The 16,301-nt window shown below is 59.5% G+C and overlaps 2 protein-coding genes across 4 annotated transcripts; one reads left to right on the top strand and one right to left on the bottom strand.

Annotated features, from left to right (window-relative positions):
* The first annotated feature begins 1,730 nt into the window (after positions 1-1,730).
* On the top strand, positions 1,731-13,773 carry IMPDH2 (inosine monophosphate dehydrogenase 2). 3 transcript variants are annotated; one of them, XM_035337830.1, is made up of 15 exons: positions 1,731-1,890; positions 2,022-2,070; positions 2,156-2,257; positions 2,440-2,514; positions 2,881-3,087; positions 5,178-5,265; positions 6,500-6,699; positions 7,677-7,767; positions 8,503-8,598; positions 9,976-10,047; positions 12,229-12,372; positions 12,576-12,720; positions 12,805-12,948; positions 13,313-13,396; positions 13,512-13,773. In XM_035337830.1, the coding sequence occupies exons 1-15, from the start codon at positions 1,793-1,795 to the stop codon at positions 13,531-13,533; spliced, it is 1,617 nt and encodes a 538-aa protein (XP_035193721.1). In that variant the 5' UTR covers positions 1,731-1,792; the 3' UTR covers positions 13,534-13,773. The 3 variants fall into 3 exon arrangements, with proteins under 3 accessions (XP_035193721.1, XP_035193722.1, XP_035193724.1); XM_035337831.1 differs by lacking the exon at positions 9,976-10,047; XM_035337833.1 differs by lacking the exons at positions 12,805-12,948; positions 13,313-13,396; positions 13,512-13,773 and having other exon boundaries at positions 12,576-12,726.
* A 1,394-nt stretch (positions 13,774-15,167) lies between these two features.
* On the bottom strand, positions 15,168-16,295 carry NDUFAF3 (NADH:ubiquinone oxidoreductase complex assembly factor 3; the record flags this gene model as incomplete). The annotated part of the gene is made up of 6 exons (XM_035337702.1): positions 15,168-15,256; positions 15,296-15,503; positions 15,659-15,759; positions 15,862-15,928; positions 16,008-16,200; positions 16,276-16,295. Coding segments are annotated over 5 exons (477 nt in total), but the record flags the coding sequence as incomplete, so codon positions are not given.
* Between the last annotated feature and the right edge of the window lie 6 nt (positions 16,296-16,301).

Genomic DNA, 16,301 nt, shown 5'->3' on the forward strand with positions numbered 1-16,301 from the left:
TCTAGGTGTCCTTGCTGGTTCCTGCGGCTGGGGGTGTGAGCCTAGGCACGCTGTTTGCTATGAAGGACAGTGCTTTTCTTCTAGCTCCACGGCCCTAGCAAACCCCAAACGATGGGAAAGGGGTGGCTGGACAGATCAAAACTCTTAGTGAGACTTGACCCAGGGATTGCCTAAAGTCAGGGCGAGATGCAGTCTTTTATAGGAGGCTGTCAGGGAACCAGAAGTGAAACGCTGGGCAGTTCGGGGCATAGCCCAATGGCAGGCGTTGTTAACGTGGCTATAGGAAGGAGATGGCATTGATGCTGGTGTTCACAGTAATAGTAATGGGATCCTGACCAGTCTCTCGGCTTAAACTTTGAAGTGTCACCGATTCCTAAGCTGCCTCCTCTTGGTTTCCTGAGGGCCATCAGAACCCACGCTGCTCCTTCCTCGTAGCAAAGGGAGCATCCCTGTGCTTAGACATGCACCTTCCTTTCCTGCTGGAAACAAAGCCACAGTCCAACCAGAAACATCTGTAACTCCTAGAAGCCGCAGCCTCTACTCTGCACGGGTTACTGCTGTTGAGACCACATGAGCTGCCTGAGACTCCTGCTGTGGGCATCTCGCTTGTGTGGTTCCCCTACCCTGGGTAAATATAAATGTTAGTATCTACCAAAGCTTAGCTAGCTGGTTGCTCTCTAAGCTCTGGGTTGTCTTTCAGACAACTTTACTCTGACCGACACATGTTAATCTGAACTACAGGATGGAACCCCACCACCTAACCTTTCGGCATACAGGGGCCTTTTGCTTCCCAGTTTCACAGACCCGAGCAGCCCTGTCTGGTCTGTGTCCTGTAGGTGACACGAGTAGCATGTGCTTAAGGCTACTTGCTGCTCTTTGGACAAGGATTTAATCTGCTGTGGTAAGAAACGGGTGGAGGTATAGGAGCACCATTCTCTAGTTTCCCAAACAGGTTAAAATTCTTGATTGCCTTGGAGAGACTGCCATAGCAGAGCAGGGGGAGAAGGGGGCCGATCGCTCCCTGGTGCTCTCAGGTCAGACCGGGAGTATCAAGACATCTGGGGAGGAGGTGTTTCTGTAAGCACAGAGCACATGAAGTTTTCCTGATGCTCCAATGGGTCTGCCGGGAGGGGGAATGCCTCACGCTGGAACCAGGATCGCTGCTTTCTGCACCTCCCCTCCGTGGTGGGACTCTGCCCCTTCTCTCCTGGGGGCACGGTGCTGTTGTTGCTCCTTCCTGGACCCCTGCTCGGTGGCACGGGCAGGAGGGCGATGCGTGGATGCTCCGAGGCCCTGCCAGGGATCGCTGTGTGTGGTGCCGTGGCTCTGGGGAAGGAGACACACCTGAGGCTGGCAAAGTCTGGGGCAACACAACCACAGACTGGCCGCGCTTGGCAGGGACCTCTGAAGGTACTTCCAGGTGGGTTTCGAACACCAGGGCAGGAGACCGCACCACCTCCCTGGGCAGCCCGTCCCAGCGCTCTGCCACCTCACAGCAACGAAGCGCCCCTCACGCTGAGGCGGAACTTCCAGCGCTCCAGCTTGTGCCCGCTGCCTCGCGCTGCGGCTGCGGACCCCAAAAAGAGACCGGCTGCGTCCTCTCGACGTCCCCCCTCAGCCTCCTCTCTCCCTGACCAACCGGCCCCGCTTCCCTCCGCCCCGTCCCTTCGGCCCCGGGCCCCCGCCATGGCGGCGGGGCGGAGCGGGCCGGGCCGGGCCGTGCCGGGGCGGTGCCGCCTGGGCCCTCGCGGCCGCCGTCGGGGCGGAGCGGGGCGGCGCGGCTCGGGGCGGCATGGCGGACTACCTCATCAGCGGCGGCACCGGCTACGTGCCCGACGACGGGCTGACGGCGCAGCAGCTCTTCAGCTGCGGCGATGGGCTCACCTACAAGTGGGGACGGGCCGGGACGGGGCCGGGGGGCGGCGGGTTGGGGGTCCCGGGGCGGGAGGGGAGTGGAAGGGGGGGGGGGGTACCGGGGGCCATGCGGGGTGCTGAGGCCTCTCCTTCTCCCGTTACCGCAGCGATTTCCTCATCCTGCCCGGCTACATCGACTTCACGGCGGACCAGGTGGTGAGTGCGGGCTCGGGGGTGGACGGGGCCCTGGGGTGGGCTTCTTTTTGGGGTCCCCGCCGCTCAGCCGCTTCCCTCCGCGCAGGACCTGACCTCGGCGCTGACCAAGCGGATTACCCTTAAGACGCCGCTCGTCTCCTCGCCCATGGACACGGTCACCGAGGCGGGCATGGCCATCGCCATGGCGGTGAGTGGTGCCCCGGGGCACCGCGTGGCGGCCCTGCCCTGCTCCGAGCGAGGCCCGGCCCCATCGGGCCCCTCAGGGTTTTACCCTGCCCTCGTGCCCAGTTCCCCGCTGGGGTTCCCTCAGGGAGGGCTTGTGCCCCCCCCTCCCCCCCCCGGCTCACGGCCACCTCCGTGTCCCTACAGCTCACCGGGGGAATCGGGTTCATCCACCACAACTGTACCCCCGAGTTCCAGGCCAACGAAGTGCGGAAGGTGAAGGTGAGTGGGCACGGGCAGCTCCCCGCGGGTGGGCAGGGGGCACGGGCACAGCGTGAGGGGGGCCGTTAGGTGTGCGGGGCCCCATGTTTCACAGGGGTGGTGCTGCTGTGGTTACACGTGCAAACCTCTTGCTCCTGTTGCACCCTGTGCCCAGCGTGGGTTTTGAGGACTGAGTGGGAATATTCCCCTTAATTTCATCATGGAGGTTATTCCAGGAGCTCCTGGGAATCTCATGCTCCTTGAGTGAGCCTTGCTGCTGTTCTGTGGCTCGTCCTGGGGGTGGGGTGGTTGCAGATCCCCGTGACCCACCAGGTGCACGTCCAACTTCTGCTCAGCCCAGCGGCGCTGCTCAATCTCTCTTTTTAGAAATATGAGCAAGGATTCATCACAGACCCCGTGGTGCTGAGCCCCAACGACAGAGTGCGAGATGTGTTCGAAGCAAAAGCTCGTCACGGATTCTGTGGGATTCCCATCACGGACAACGGGAAGATGGGGGGCAAGCTGGTTGGCATCATCTCATCCCGAGACATCGACTTCCTGAAGGAGTCGGAGCACGACCTGCCTCTCGGCGAGGTGAGCGCCTGTCGGATGAGCGTTGCGGTAGGAAGCAGTGCGGCTTGCGGTGAGGAGGAGGACTGGTGCGTGGCCGTGAGGAGGCTGTGCCAGCTGGAGGTAGCGGGCTCTGTGTTAGCTCTGCTGGGCTGATCCGTGCTTCCAGGGGAGAGCATCTCCTTCGTTTACATTCCCTCTGTGATTTCTGCAGCACAGGGACAAGAGAGTGGCTGCGCAGTTGGTGTTTGTGCAGCTCCTCCTGCGGGGTTATCTCAGTGCTGTGGGAGCCGTCCTCTCCACAGCTGGTGCTGCCCCTTGGTTTACAAGTTCCCGGTGTTGCTGCTGCTGTCCCGCCTAGTGTCTGGTGTGGGCTGGGGCTGCGGCAGCTGTGCTGTGCCCAGCAAGCCCCCACACGCTGCTCCTCCTTTTCTGGATCGCCTTTTCCTTCATGCCTCATACATGCTTTTTAAAATAACCCCCTGAAGATTGATGGCTTCCCTTTTATAATGCTGCCCTCTCAAACTCCCCTCTCGCAGGAGCACGCCCTGCAGCACGATGTTGGTTCCCGTTAGCTCTGGTACTCAAGTTACTCGAGCTGCATAACCATACACCTGCGGTGCTGTCGGGTTACACCAGCGGTGCCTCGGGGCCGGCTGCTGCTCTTGACTCATGACTATTTTTAGCTCTTGCTGACCAAACCTGGTATCACATGCTCATCCTCGTTTGGTTTGAAATCTCCTATAAATACCCCTAACAGAAGTCCTACAAGTGCAGCAGGTTCTAGCAGTGCGCGTGGCCCTTTGAAGCGGTGCTGAGCCGTTCAGCAGAGCCGCATGAGAACCTCTTCTCATCCTTCCCGAGTGCCACTCAGCATCGCGGAGCTGGAAGCTTGCTCCTAGGGTTTGATGTTCGTCACCAGACGAGGCTAAGTGGATGAATGCCTCCTAGACCCTTCCCCACCCCCAGTCCAGCAGTGGTCTTGCGTTGCCATCCAGTTCAACACGCAGCTCAGGAAGATCCCACAGACACGGGGAGCACACCTGGGTATTTCTGTGGTATATTTTTTCCCAGCTTTTCCTGAGATGTGGGTGTTGTCGGGGGCAGGATTTTGGGTGGATGCAGGCAAGGCGAACGTCTTCCCTGGTGCAAAATGTCCGTTCTTGTGGTATAAATAGCTAAAACATCCCCTCTTTTCTCTGTTACGTGTTGACTAGCTCACCTTCCTTGAGGTTCAAGCAGTCGGCCCTTTTAGCTTTGCCTGGCCTTCTTGGGTAACGTTTTATGGAAATGTTACACGTGGGTCTTGTGATGGCAGAACGCCGCGGGTGGGAAGGGGCCGCGCGGTCCCTCAGCCCCTCTGCCTGAGGCGCCTTCAGCCGGAGCAGGTTGCCTGGGGCTGTCCTGGCTGTCTCCAAGGATGGAGCCAGCAGCTAGCACTGCTTCTCTGGGCCACTCTGCCGACGCTGGATGTCACGGTGAAGGCTGTTTTCCCTATCTCGTCTCAGATATCCCTGTGTTCCAGCTGCGGCCGTTGCCCTTTGCTTTTCTGCCGTGTTTTGGTGCTTGTTTGTCAGGGTGAGCGTGGGTGAGCGTGTTTGTTTGGAGTCGAGCGCCTCCTTTGCCCCAGTGACCTTCCCAGCAGCAGCGGGCTATTCTGAGCAGAGTCCTGCCAGAGCCCGGTGCCGGGGGCTGCCGTGAACGCAGGGCTGGGGGCAGCATTTCTGCCGGAACAGCAGGGGGCTCTGGAAGCCTCTCCAGCCCTTTAATGCCTGTGCTCTATTAAAAGGGAGGCTGTTTGGGTGACATCCCAAGCAAGGGTCATCCGAGAGTCGTCCCTCGCTTGCGGGCGCTCTCCCTCGGCTTGCGGAGGCCCTCTGCTATCTCCTGGCTTCTCTGCGCCGATGGGCTTGGGGGCTGAGCGTGACAGATCCCATCTGGCCACCGCTTGCGTGGGGACGGAGCATTGGAGGCTGTTCCCGTGCGTTTCTGGAGGCGTGTTGCTGTGCTGTGGGCTCCTTTGTCTGTGGAGCATTTCACGTGGGCAGAGGGGTTTGGTATTTTCAGATCCGTGCGCAGGAGTTTGTGTGACTTGATCTTCTCCCTCCCACTAGATTATGACAAAGCGGGAGGATCTTGTTGTGGCCCCAGCTGGCGTCATGTTGAAAGAAGCAAATGAAATTCTGCAGAGAAGTAAAAAAGGTACCTGCGAGCGTCTGTGACGCGACGGGGAGCTTCGGGAGCGCGCAGCAGCAGTGGGAGAGAGGGGGCACGTGGCCGTGAGGGGGTGGAACACGGAGGGGCCGCGTGCCAGCACGAGGGAAGGAGAGCGGGGAGAGAGTGCCCGCAGCCCTCTGCCAGGGTACAGAGTTCACGTGCGTTCATCGCGAAGCTGTTTGGAGCTGGGGGATTCTTGGCAGCTCGGGGACTGAAAAGCGCCCGGCGGTCCAGCCACACGTCTTCAGTTCTGGCACCCGCTTCAGCTCTGTTTGGGTCTGGTAGTCTGACTTCAGCACAGTGTTGTGGATTTAACTATTGAAAAGGTGCACTTTTCCTACAGTAAGTGTGAGAATACTGGGTCCTTTTCCAGCCCTGCCCACTCCTCAGTCTGTTTGCTGAGCCAGGGCTGCTGGCACCCTCGCCCGACGCTAGTGAGGACAGGCAGGTTCATTTATGGATCCTTGGCAGGACGAGGACTGGCCACAGCGTTGTGGTTATAATTAGAAAGCTGTTACTGCATCAAAATGTCAGCAATCAGCACAGGTTGTTATCTACACTTTCTAGCACTTAGCGTGGTTGCACAGAGTTTCTAGAATTCTCAGTTGCACAAGTTCCTCAAAGTTACACAGATTTTTCCAGTCACCTGGGCCCTCAGCAGGTCGGGTCAAACTCTTAACAATGAGCGCACGATAAAATAATCACCACCCAGGCTCAGCCTAAAAGAAAACGAGCCCCTCGCCCCTCAGAGGCAGCAGACGATGGCGGAGCCATCCCTGGCCACTTGGGGCTGGCGGCTTTTGCCATCCAGCAGCAGTTCTGGCCCGAATCCCACTCGGGGCTTGCAACTGCCTTGATTTTACAATGCCAGTGCTCCCAGTGCAGTTACATGTCCCCTTCCCTGGTGGGTGTCACCTTGTCAACCCAGCACCTGGGCTTTGATAACCCTGCTAATGGGTGTCCCCACGCCCTGGCGCTGCAAAGCGGGGGAAAGGAGGAGAGAAGGTGACCTGAGAGCAGGCTGCTTGCTCCTAATGGATGCTCGCCTTATTGTTGGTTATGCTGACCCTATTACCGGGGGTCAGGAGCAGGGGGTGCCTGTCACAGGCCGGATTTGATAACGCCTCTTGGAATCACCGTTTCCTCACCGGTTGCTGCCTGCCTGTTGCTCCTGGTCTGCCAGGGCTAACGCGTGGTGATGTTCTCTGTTTGCTTCAAGGCAAGCTGCCAATTGTTAACGAGGACGACGAGCTGGTGGCCATAATTGCCCGCACGGATCTCAAGAAGAACCGGGACTACCCTCTGGCCTCGAAGGACTCCAAGAAGCAGCTGCTGTGTGGCGCCGCTATCGGGACCCACGAAGACGACAAGTACCGGCTGGACCTCCTGGTGCAGGCTGGCGTGGACGCAGTGGTGCTGGTGAGCACGCCCCAGGGGCTGGGTGGGCTGGGGATCCCTCTGGCAGTGGGACAGCAGCAAGGCAGTTACAAAAAGACCTGTAATGAGAAGTGTTAGAACACAGCCGTTTGTTGACCTCTCGGTTTCAGTCAGGTCTGAGTCCCCATATTTATCCTGCCTGGGAATTTATGTGGCCGTAAGGGAATATGTAGGATGTGGCAGAGTTCCGAGGGCTGGGAAGAGAAATGCTGTCAGTTGATGCCGTCCTCTCTGACGTTTCTAACCAGCTTTCTGTGTTTGACTTCCAGTTTTCCTTCAACTGTTCAGCATTTGTTATTGTTTGATTCTCTTAACTGCCTGGTGTTCAGGGTCGCAGAGCTGGAGTAATCAGCCCAGAGCTGCTCTGCCAGTCTCCGCTCCGGTCTGTAAGCTTTCGGGCACAGCGGTCGCTGCTGGTATTTGCACATTGTTTTCTCATCGATTGTTGGCTTGCAAGTCTGCCTGCTCCGAGGGCTCGGCTGAGCAGTGGTGCAGCTGGAAATGTTTAACAGACGCTGCCTGGGTTACCGCGGACTGGCAGCGTGTGATCGCTAGGTGGTCGACATCTGGAATTTCAGCTGCCCTGCTGCACAGCAGGGAGGGATGCATTCCTCCTGCCTTTGCTTCACCTGCAGTTGGAGACCAGGCTGACGGTAGAGCAGCTGGTTCTTAGTGCAGCCAGACCTGCTGCTTGTTACTGTAGGCAGTGGGGAAGCTGCAGGATTTTAGTGTGAAGGATATTTCTGAAGCCTTTGATAAACTGCCTCACATGGGGAGGTACGTTGCTGTCTGGACAGCAGCTTCTGCTCTGGCTCTGTGCCTAACTTGGGGTGTTACGTTTGTCTGCTTAGCCAGTTTAGCAGAGACCCCAGTATACAAAGATCTGAGGGTCTTCCAGAGCTGCACTTAAAACGTTTTTGTAGAAACGTTGGTTGAAATTGGGTTGCTTTCTGTTGCAGGATTCCTCGCAGGGGAACTCCATCTTCCAGATCAACATGATTAAATACATTAAGGAGAAGTACCCCAACCTACAAGTTATAGGAGGAAATGGTAGGCCTGTGTTGAAGACTTCCCATTTCTAAAGTATGTTTGCTTCTTAGACGCAGAGGGTGCTGCAGGGATGTGAATGAAATGAGCCTGTTGGTAAATGTCTGAACTTTAAAAGGTGTCATCTGGCCTGGGGAACACAGGAAGACCACTCTGCAGATACAGGGCAGTACCCTGCTGCTGCCGCTGCTGCTGCTATTTTGAAACCTTGGTTCTGCAGCGCAGTGTGCTACAGTGCTTGGTGTAGCCTCTAATTAAGAGCCTCTACATGAGCCTCTTCTACACACCGGGTTAAAGTTTGGGGTAATAATAATGAATATTGCTATCTGCAGAGGCCTAAAGGAGACGTCCCCTGCCTCTTGACTGCAGAGTTCAGCAGTCCGTGTCATTACCTGGCAGGCATGTGACGGGTGCTGCAGTTAAGCTGTGCTCCACCCTCGCTGCCTGGTGTGGCCCGAAGGGTGTTTGGCACCAGGTGGTGCCCCCAGCTCCCTCAGCCTTTGGGTATAAGGTAGCCTGACAGACCGCTGTCATCTCATCTAACGGGGGCAGCTGGGACAGAACTCGACTGCTGCTTTTGCAGAGAGGCCTGGTGGCAGAGCACAGATAGCCCTGGCTCTGGCACAGGCGTACAGCTGGTGGAGGGGGGGGGCGTGTGCAGCCACGGGGGCACCAGGGCAGAGCAGGGTTGTGCACAGATCCGTTTGTCTCTCTTCAAACCGTTTTTGCTCCCCACAGTTGTGACCGCTGCTCAGGCCAAGAACCTCATTGACGCAGGGGTCGATGCCCTGAGAGTCGGGATGGGCAGTGGCTCCATCTGCATCACGCAGGAAGGTGAGAGAGATCGGCTGTCTCCCCAGTAGGCTGAAGACATCCGTTCTGTAGAGGTACTCTGCTGAAAAGCAGCCCAGCCCGGACAGACTCCTCCCGCTGCGACGGCAGCGTCTAACAGCAGGCCAGCTCCTGCCCCTTTCTCCAGGACACACATCACTGGGCTCAAACCTTTGGGGTGGCAGCAGCAGCAAAGGCCTTTCCCAGTACTGACCCACACTGGGTAGAGCAGGTGTGGCACACGCGGCTTTGCCCGGCAGGAGCCGCTGCCTTGGGGTGGGGTGGGCTCAGCGGGCAGCTCTGCGGTGAGAGGGACCTGCCAGATCCCCGGCGCTGCCAAAAGCAGCCGTGGGGACGGGTTTAATGCACCAGGCTCTCTGCTCCCCTTCCGTCCGGCAGTAGTGTGCGTGGTGCTTGAGTATTGTCTGCTGGGCCTGATGCCTTTCTGCAGCTTCCAGGCTGGAATGGGGTTTCTGGCCGTTGTCTCTGCGGTTAGCTGGAGCTTGTGCTGGGCAGAGGCAGCGCCACCCTTAGCTAAGAGGCGGAGAGGGTGTCCCAAGGCCTGCAGAAAGGCTGCCCGGAGGTCAGGTTCAGTCCTCGTGTTCTGAGCCTGGCCGGCGAGGGGCAGAGGGGGCAGCGTGAGGCGCTGCAGCCCGTGAACACCTTGGTCTTTGCCACAGGAGGCAGCAAGAGGGTGGCCAACGGGTGAAGGCGCTGTGGTTACGCTCCACTTGATTGCAGCGTGAAGCCGTAGAACAGCCCCGGAGCTACACTGTGCTCTTGCTTTGCCTGCTGTGGGCGCAGTGGCTGCGGGGGGGTTCCCAGCCAGGGCAGGCTGCCACGGGTGACCTTTACGGGGAGGCTGCGGTGCCCTTGGCCGCCTCCCAGCCGGCATCAGAGCGATGCTTCCACGGCAGGAGCAGAACCAGGACGCACGTGTCCTGCTCTGGCCCCGAGGCAGAGGCGTGCTCTGCTCTGCAGCACGGTGAACATCTCCAGAGAGTGCCACAGGAGGTAGGGCTGGGTGCTGGCTTGGGGGAAGGAGCAGAGCTAGAACGTGGCACGCCACAGCAGACGGGGTTGCAAAACTCTTAACCACAGCTCCCCAGGTTTTTGGCCCTCTTTAGGGCAAGAGCTCTGGTTCTCAGGGTTAGCGGGTTACCTCTCTGGATGGCTGCTGGGGCAGGGCGAGCATGCGCTGTGCACAGCCGGGCCTGGCTGCCTTGGGACTGGCCTCTGGCTTGGCTCGGGCTAGGAAGGGTCTGCGAGGTCAGCTCTGTCCCACACCGTATGCTCTGCCTAGTTGCAGGTCACTGCTGGGGTCCTTTGTTCTGCTGCTGTTCTTCTGTCTCTAAAATGTGTGTGTTTGTTTTTGTTTAGCTGCTCCAAAGATCCCTCCAGACCTAAAGTCCCACAGCCCCAAATGCCCTTCTACTGTCACGGGCACCTATAGTAAGTCACTTGCCCTGTTCCCAACCCTAATTACGTGTCTTGAAGCAGGACCCTGATTTGGCTGCACATGGCCCTACTGCTTGTTTGAGAATAATTTAGCTGTAGATGCACTTGGGGTTTTGTGGCTTTGGATACTGGTTTTGAATCTCAAATTGAAGCTGAGAAGCCTTTCTGAATTCCTAAAGCAGGGTCCCAGCTGTCAAAACTGATGGCGTTCAGGCCTGACCACCCTCCACTCCAAAATCCAGTTCAGGAGCCTTCTGGCAGCACCTTCTGGCTCTCTAGCTGGGCATGCACTTTGCTGATCCGGCACCGCGAGAGAGTCCCCGAGCAGTCCTTGATCCTCCTCTAAATCTGGCCCCAGCTGTGGGGAAGCTGTGCACTGGCTGAGCTCCACTTGAAGCTGGCTCCCCTGGGGGTTACAGAGGGACTTGACTGCACGTGGCCAGCTTGGCAGCTGCGTACCAGGACCACATCTTTCCCCGCTGACACCCGATCCTTATGAGAGAAAGGGCTCCCCCCACCCAGCACAGGGTGCAGCTCTGTCTGCTCGGCACTTCTCTGATGCTGCCTGAGCAGATGCTGAAGGTGACCCTTGGTTTTTGCCCTTCTTCCCTGTTCTGAAGCACCTCAAAGGGAAAGGGGTTTCTGTTGAAGATCCTGGAAGGTTTTCTCCAGCGGTTGATCTTGTAGGGCCGCCCTTTACAGACAGGCTAAAAAAAGACAAACCCTCACCCCCACTACTCGGCGTGTGCGTGCTCTGAACCCTGCTTTGGAAGCCTGCACTTGGAAGCTGTGGCACTGGGCACTGGGACAGCCAGAGCAGCGTGATGCTCCCAGGGGCCCCGAGCCAAGCAGTTCCTTAAAGGGCTGGTCTCCGTGGTTGCTGTCGTGAGGTTTCCGCAGGCTCCGTCTCCTGGTTCCGTCTATGGCACAGTCTCGTAGACCCCAGGCTTCAGACCCTCCCAAATCACTTGCTTCTCTCCCCAGAGCTCTTTCTTTGCAGCGTTTTGCAGCCTCGACGTGGCCTTTAGCAGCGTGGTACCAAGTGAGACCATCTCTTTAAGCCTAACCTGGCAGACACTCCCTGGCTGGCTGAGACCTAGCTTGACGCAGTTTTGTTTGATTAAAACCATTTCTTTCATGATCTCTGCCTGGCTTCCCTCTCTCAGCAGTTGCTGCTGAGCTCTGGGAAGGGAGCGATCGCAGCCTCTTGGCCTTGGCAAGTGTGTCAGGGATGTGCGCTGCCAGCGCTGCTGCCAGCAGGCTAAACCACACCTGGAGTTTGCACTCTGAAGTACTAATCCTGCACGTCCGTAACCTTATCTGCTGTATCAGACTAACCGTGACTGAAGAAAAGGCTTCCAGTTAATTGTGGGGAAGGGAAGTCTCCACGAGAGGAGCTTATCTCAGCATACTTGCATGCCTGCAGCTGACAAACGTGTTACAAGACATGCCTTGTGCTGGTTTTCCCTCAAGCCTTCCATGCTCAGTGGAAAGCCTCTAACTGCTAGCGACCGGGGCGAGCAGGTAAATCCGGAGCTAACGAACTCCCTCCCGTGGGGCAGCTAAACTCGACCAAATCCTCATTGCCTCGCAAGGCAGGAACACAAATGATTTCCTGTACGCCATCTAATCATCCTGCCCGTTTCCTTTTCCACTGCTGCATGTGTGTGTGTGTGCGTGCAGATATATCTATAGATAGCCGTGTACATGTGGATCTCCGTACCAGCTCTCTCCCAGCCAGCTGCCTCGCCATGCCGGGGGCGCACCGAGCAGCTGCCGGTACACAGAAGGGCTGGCACTGCTAGGAGAAGGGGCGAGAGGCGGGATGTGGCATGGGGTGCTCTGGAGAGGGGCTTTCGGAGTCTGCCCCGCTTCCTTCCCCAGCTCCCTGCCCGCTCGGGAGGAGCGGGGAGCCCCAGCCCCAGGTGTTACACCGAAGAGCCCAGAGCCCAGGTCACCACAGCCCTTGGAGCTGGGGGCTGTGGGGATGTCCCAGCAGGCACCTCCCAGGCATCGGCTTCTCTCGCACCGCGGCCTAGGGAAGGAGCCTCCGGGGATTTGTGCGTTCCTGAGTGCTGGAGCATGTGTGTGCTGCAAGCCTGAAGGGCCCGCTGGGGTGGGGACACACTGCTGCACGGCACCTCACCCCTTCTTCTGCTCTCTCCCCACCTGCAGTGCTGGCGTGCGGCCGCCCCCAGGCCACGGCGGTGTACAAGGTGTCCGAGTACGCCCGGAGGTTCGGTGTCCCCGTGATCGCAGACGGAGGGATCCAGACAGTCGGGCACATAGCCAAGGCCCTCGCGCTCGGGGCTTCCACAGGTGAGCGCCCGGCTCGTGCGCGCTGTGCTGCGTGAGCAGCGCCCCAGCAGGGGCTGTGCGTGGCACTGGACTGGGCACAAGAGTCCTGTGGGAGGCTGGGGGCATGGGTGTACAGAACAGGCCAGGGAGCTGTGCCCGTCACCCCGAGGGTTTGGGGGCGTTCCTGCTGCTGACACGCTGCTCTTGGTGATCCCTTGCGCTAGTGATGATGGGCTCCCTCCTGGCGGCCACCACGGAGGCCCCGGGCGAGTATTTCTTCTCGGATGGGATTAGGCTGAAGAAATACCGCGGCATGGGCTCGCTAGATGCCATGGACAAGAACCTGGGCAGCCAGAACCGGTATTTCAGGTGAGAGATGGTGCTTTGGGGCAGCAGAGCAAGCTTTTGGGACCTATCTGCTTCACAGACTTTCTCAATTTTGCTCCCGTGCAGTGAGACAGACAAAATCAAAGTGGCCCAGGGGGTCTCTGGCGCGGTGCAGGATAAGGGCTCTATCCACAAGTTCATTCCGTACCTGATTGCTGGGATCCAGCATTCCTGCCAGGATATCGGTGCCAAGAGCCTGACCCAAGTCCGGTGAGCGCTTCCCCTAGCTTCCTTGTCCCTGGCTGGGACACGGTGCTGCCCTGGGGGGTCTCTGTGGGCTGTGTCCTTGCTGCAGTGCGTTCTGCACTCTGCTGTAGCCCTCGTCTCCAGTGGGCACCGCCTGGTACGTTTGCCAGCTGCAGAGCTGCAGGAGCGTGGTCTCCTGGGGCTCGTTCTGTTGGCTGGGCCTGAAACGTGGTGGTACCTCACTCTTACTCTGCCGGGCTCCTGGGAGCACGGCAAAGATCCTTCTGGCCCCAGTGCCTGCCTAGTCCCAGCTGCACCAGCAGAAGGTGTCAGCGCCGCTTTTCCCTGGACTCTGGCTGGCGTGTGACGGGCTGTCCTTCCTCCTCAGAGCCATGATGTACTCGGGAGAGCTGAAGTTTGAGAAGAGGACGACGTCTGCCCAGGTGGAAGGAGGGGTTCACGGCCTCCATTCGTAAGTGCCTCTGCCTGGGGCCAGTGCTCCTCCCTCAGCACCTTGTGTTCCTCGCTGCGCTTTTGGCCCTTTCAGGTCGGTAAAAGTTCCCTCTGGTTTGCTGCTGTCCTCGCAGGTATGAGAAGCGCCTCTTCTGAAGGAGGCCCGTCTGTGTCCGTCGTTGTGCCGCTCAGCCCTGTGCCACCCCGCGCGGGAGCTGCTCGTGCTGCAGAAGTGCCATTCTTTTTGTGGGCTGCCTGGAGCTCCCTGTGTCTGTTGGCTGCTTCATCATCACCTTCAAGGCTCCGCCAGCTACCCAGGAACAGTGCTCCTGGGCTGGTGCCTGGAGCCTTGCACGTGTTGCCCGTGTTTTACAATAAAAGAAGAAAAGGTGTGCACTTGGTGTGTGTCCACTCCCCAAGCCAGTCCTCCCCTCTGTATGGCCCCTGCTGTCCTCATCCTGTACCCTCAGGGGTGGAGGAACTGTGAGTGAAGAGGCAGGAAGAACTCTGAGTTCAGAAGTATTTAAAAAAGTATTTGGGTGCCCCCAGGCACTGCCACAGCTGCAGGGAGCTTTGCTGAAGTGTCACCGAGAAGTCACAAATCTCCCTCCAAGCCACTAAGGGGAGCTGATGTCCCCAAAAGGGGGGGGGACAGTCCCTTGACAGGGCTGAACAGCTCATGCAGCTCAGGGCGTTAACAAACCAGCGTGGCTGAGAGCAGAAAAGGAGCGGCCCCTGGGCAGGAGAAGAAAGGCTTGTCCCAGGGCCTTGAACCGCTGCTGGGAGCTGCCAAACTGCTGCGGGCCCTGCTCCGGCTGGTGCAGCAACGTGTAGGTGCTTGTGTAAGTGTGCAGCCCTACACCTGCCTGCACCCACGGGGCCCTCATCGCTGTGTTTCCCCAGGCTGGGTGCTGCCCTCCCCGAACATCTCCCACCCCTGCACCACCCAGCCCAGCACCAACCGTGCCGGGGGCATGGTCCTGCCACAGCAGCCTCTTGGCATCAGGGCTCCGGCCGGGGCACACCGTGTGTGTTTGCTGGCAGGCACACGGACGGCGAACTCAAACACAGGCTCACAACCAAACAGCAGCTTGTGGGCCCATAAACCGGGGGGAGGTTTGCTTTTCTGCATGACTGCCCATCAAACCACTCCTGCCTGCACAGGTTAGCTTGCAGCACCGGGTGCCAAAGGTAATTCACACCTGTAGCAGTTCCCCCCCTCCCAGCCAAACGCAAACATGACTCGCTGACGGGAGCTCCTTTACCATCCGTGTTTTGTGGCTCAAACGCTGACTGAAAAAAAGCTCAGCTGAAGGGCAACATCAAATTAGATTTGTACTTGCTAAAAGCAGAGCCTTGAATGACAAACTAATCATAGCGGTGCCAAACGTTAATTAGCACAGCCAGCTCGTTGAGCAAAGCTAAGCCTCGGCCTGACTGAAAGCCAGAGACCGCAGCAGAATCCCCTCTGTGGAGCTGTGGAGGTGGCAGGAGGCTGAGCTTCGGCGCAAAGCCCCACAGGGACCAGCACCCTGCTCCGTGTCCCCTGCTTGAGCTGTTAGAGCCTGCGGGGAGACAGACAGCAAGCACCACAGGTAACCCCCAGCAGCCTGGGGCTCCCCAGGGACCCCACTAATGCAGGAGGTACAAAACTCCGCAGCAGAGCCTCGGGCAGGCCGGGAACACCCTGGGCAGCGCTGTGTGCCTGTGCAAAGCACCAACGAGGCTGCTGGCAGGAGGCACGCGTGGCCTAATGGCTCGTCACAGCGCGTTAACCACCAGACACGTGCTCTGTACTTCTCATTTATGTGTATTCTCCTGGGGAGCCCCCAGCGTGCCGGGGGGCTGTGCAGCCCGGACCTCTCCCAACACCCTCCTGCACGCTGAGAGCCGCTGCTGGGCGGCCGGGCTCCGACGGTTCCTTGCGCAGCGTCTCTCCCTCGGGAGCAGCGGTGGGGGAGTGCAGCAGCCCCCGCACGCCCGGCAGGCGAGGGACGAGGCGCTCAGTCCGTGGCGGAGGCGGGCGGCACCTAGACCTCCCTGTGGGTGCCCTGCGGGGGGATGAGCCCGGCAGCTACGAGGCGCCCTTCATTCGTTAGGAAGTTGAAGGTGGCACAGGCGTTCGGCTGGGAAATTAAAGAGGATGAAGGGGTCGGGAGGGCAAAGGGGTCGCACTGCTGGTCCCTGGAGGGGGCTGCCCCCGGCCGAGGGCAGAGCCCTGGGGCAGGACCCCCTCCCTCCAGCCCGCCTGTCCCCGGGACACCCCCATGTCCCCCCTCACCGTGTCCTGCACCTCCACGGCGATCCCACACGCCCGCATCTGCTTCAGCACGGCGGGATGGAGCCGCTCCACCCTGTCCCCGGTACCCAGCACCAGGATCTCTGCAACGGGACACGGCGGGGGCAGAGGGGGGGCTGGCAGGGACCCGAGCCCCCGACGCCTTCCCCGTGGGGCGCCAGGGGAGGGCCGGTTGCCCCACGTACCGATCGGGGGCTCCAGCAGGCGGAACAGCGCCAGGCTCTGAAAGGAGATGTCCTGGAAGGAGCCGACCTGCGGGGGACAGCGCGGTCCTGAGCGGGGGCGGCTCGGTACCGGCCCCGGCACCGTACCGGCCCCGTCCCGCACTCACGTTCCACTGCAGGATGGCTCGGGACAGCACGGCGCAGGGCCCCACCACCGCGGTGCCGCTGACGGTGAAGCCGCGGGTGCTGTAGCCCTCGATGAAGGCGATGCCGGGGTTCTCCGGCTGCAGCACCGTCACCCGCGTCCGCTGGTACAGCTCGTCGTCCGACAGCGTCAGCCGGTAACCGCGGCACGGCGCCCTGCGGGGACCCACGGCGCCTCAGCACCGGCGGGGAGACCCCCTCCGAGCCCCCCAGGCCCCCCCCGTCCCGCACCGTGCCGCCAGCCCCGCTCCCGCCCG

The sequence above is a fragment of the Oxyura jamaicensis genome, chromosome 12 (genome assembly GCF_011077185.1).
Source record: "Oxyura jamaicensis isolate SHBP4307 breed ruddy duck chromosome 12, BPBGC_Ojam_1.0, whole genome shotgun sequence".
Taxonomy (NCBI): domain Eukaryota; kingdom Metazoa; phylum Chordata; class Aves; order Anseriformes; family Anatidae; genus Oxyura; species Oxyura jamaicensis.

Bases quoted from the DNA above. Each gene is read 5' to 3' on its own strand.
- IMPDH2 (XM_035337830.1), top strand. From the start codon at position 1,793: ATGGCGGACTACCTCATCAGCGGCGGCACCGGCTACGTGCCCGACGAC. The intron at 2,258-2,439 runs GTGAGTGGTGCC...GTGTCCCTACAG, and splicing joins GCATGGCCATCGCCATGGCG to CTCACCGGGGGAATCGGGTT. The intron at 10,048-12,228 runs GTAAGTCACTTG...CCCCACCTGCAG, and splicing joins TACTGTCACGGGCACCTATA to TGCTGGCGTGCGGCCGCCCC.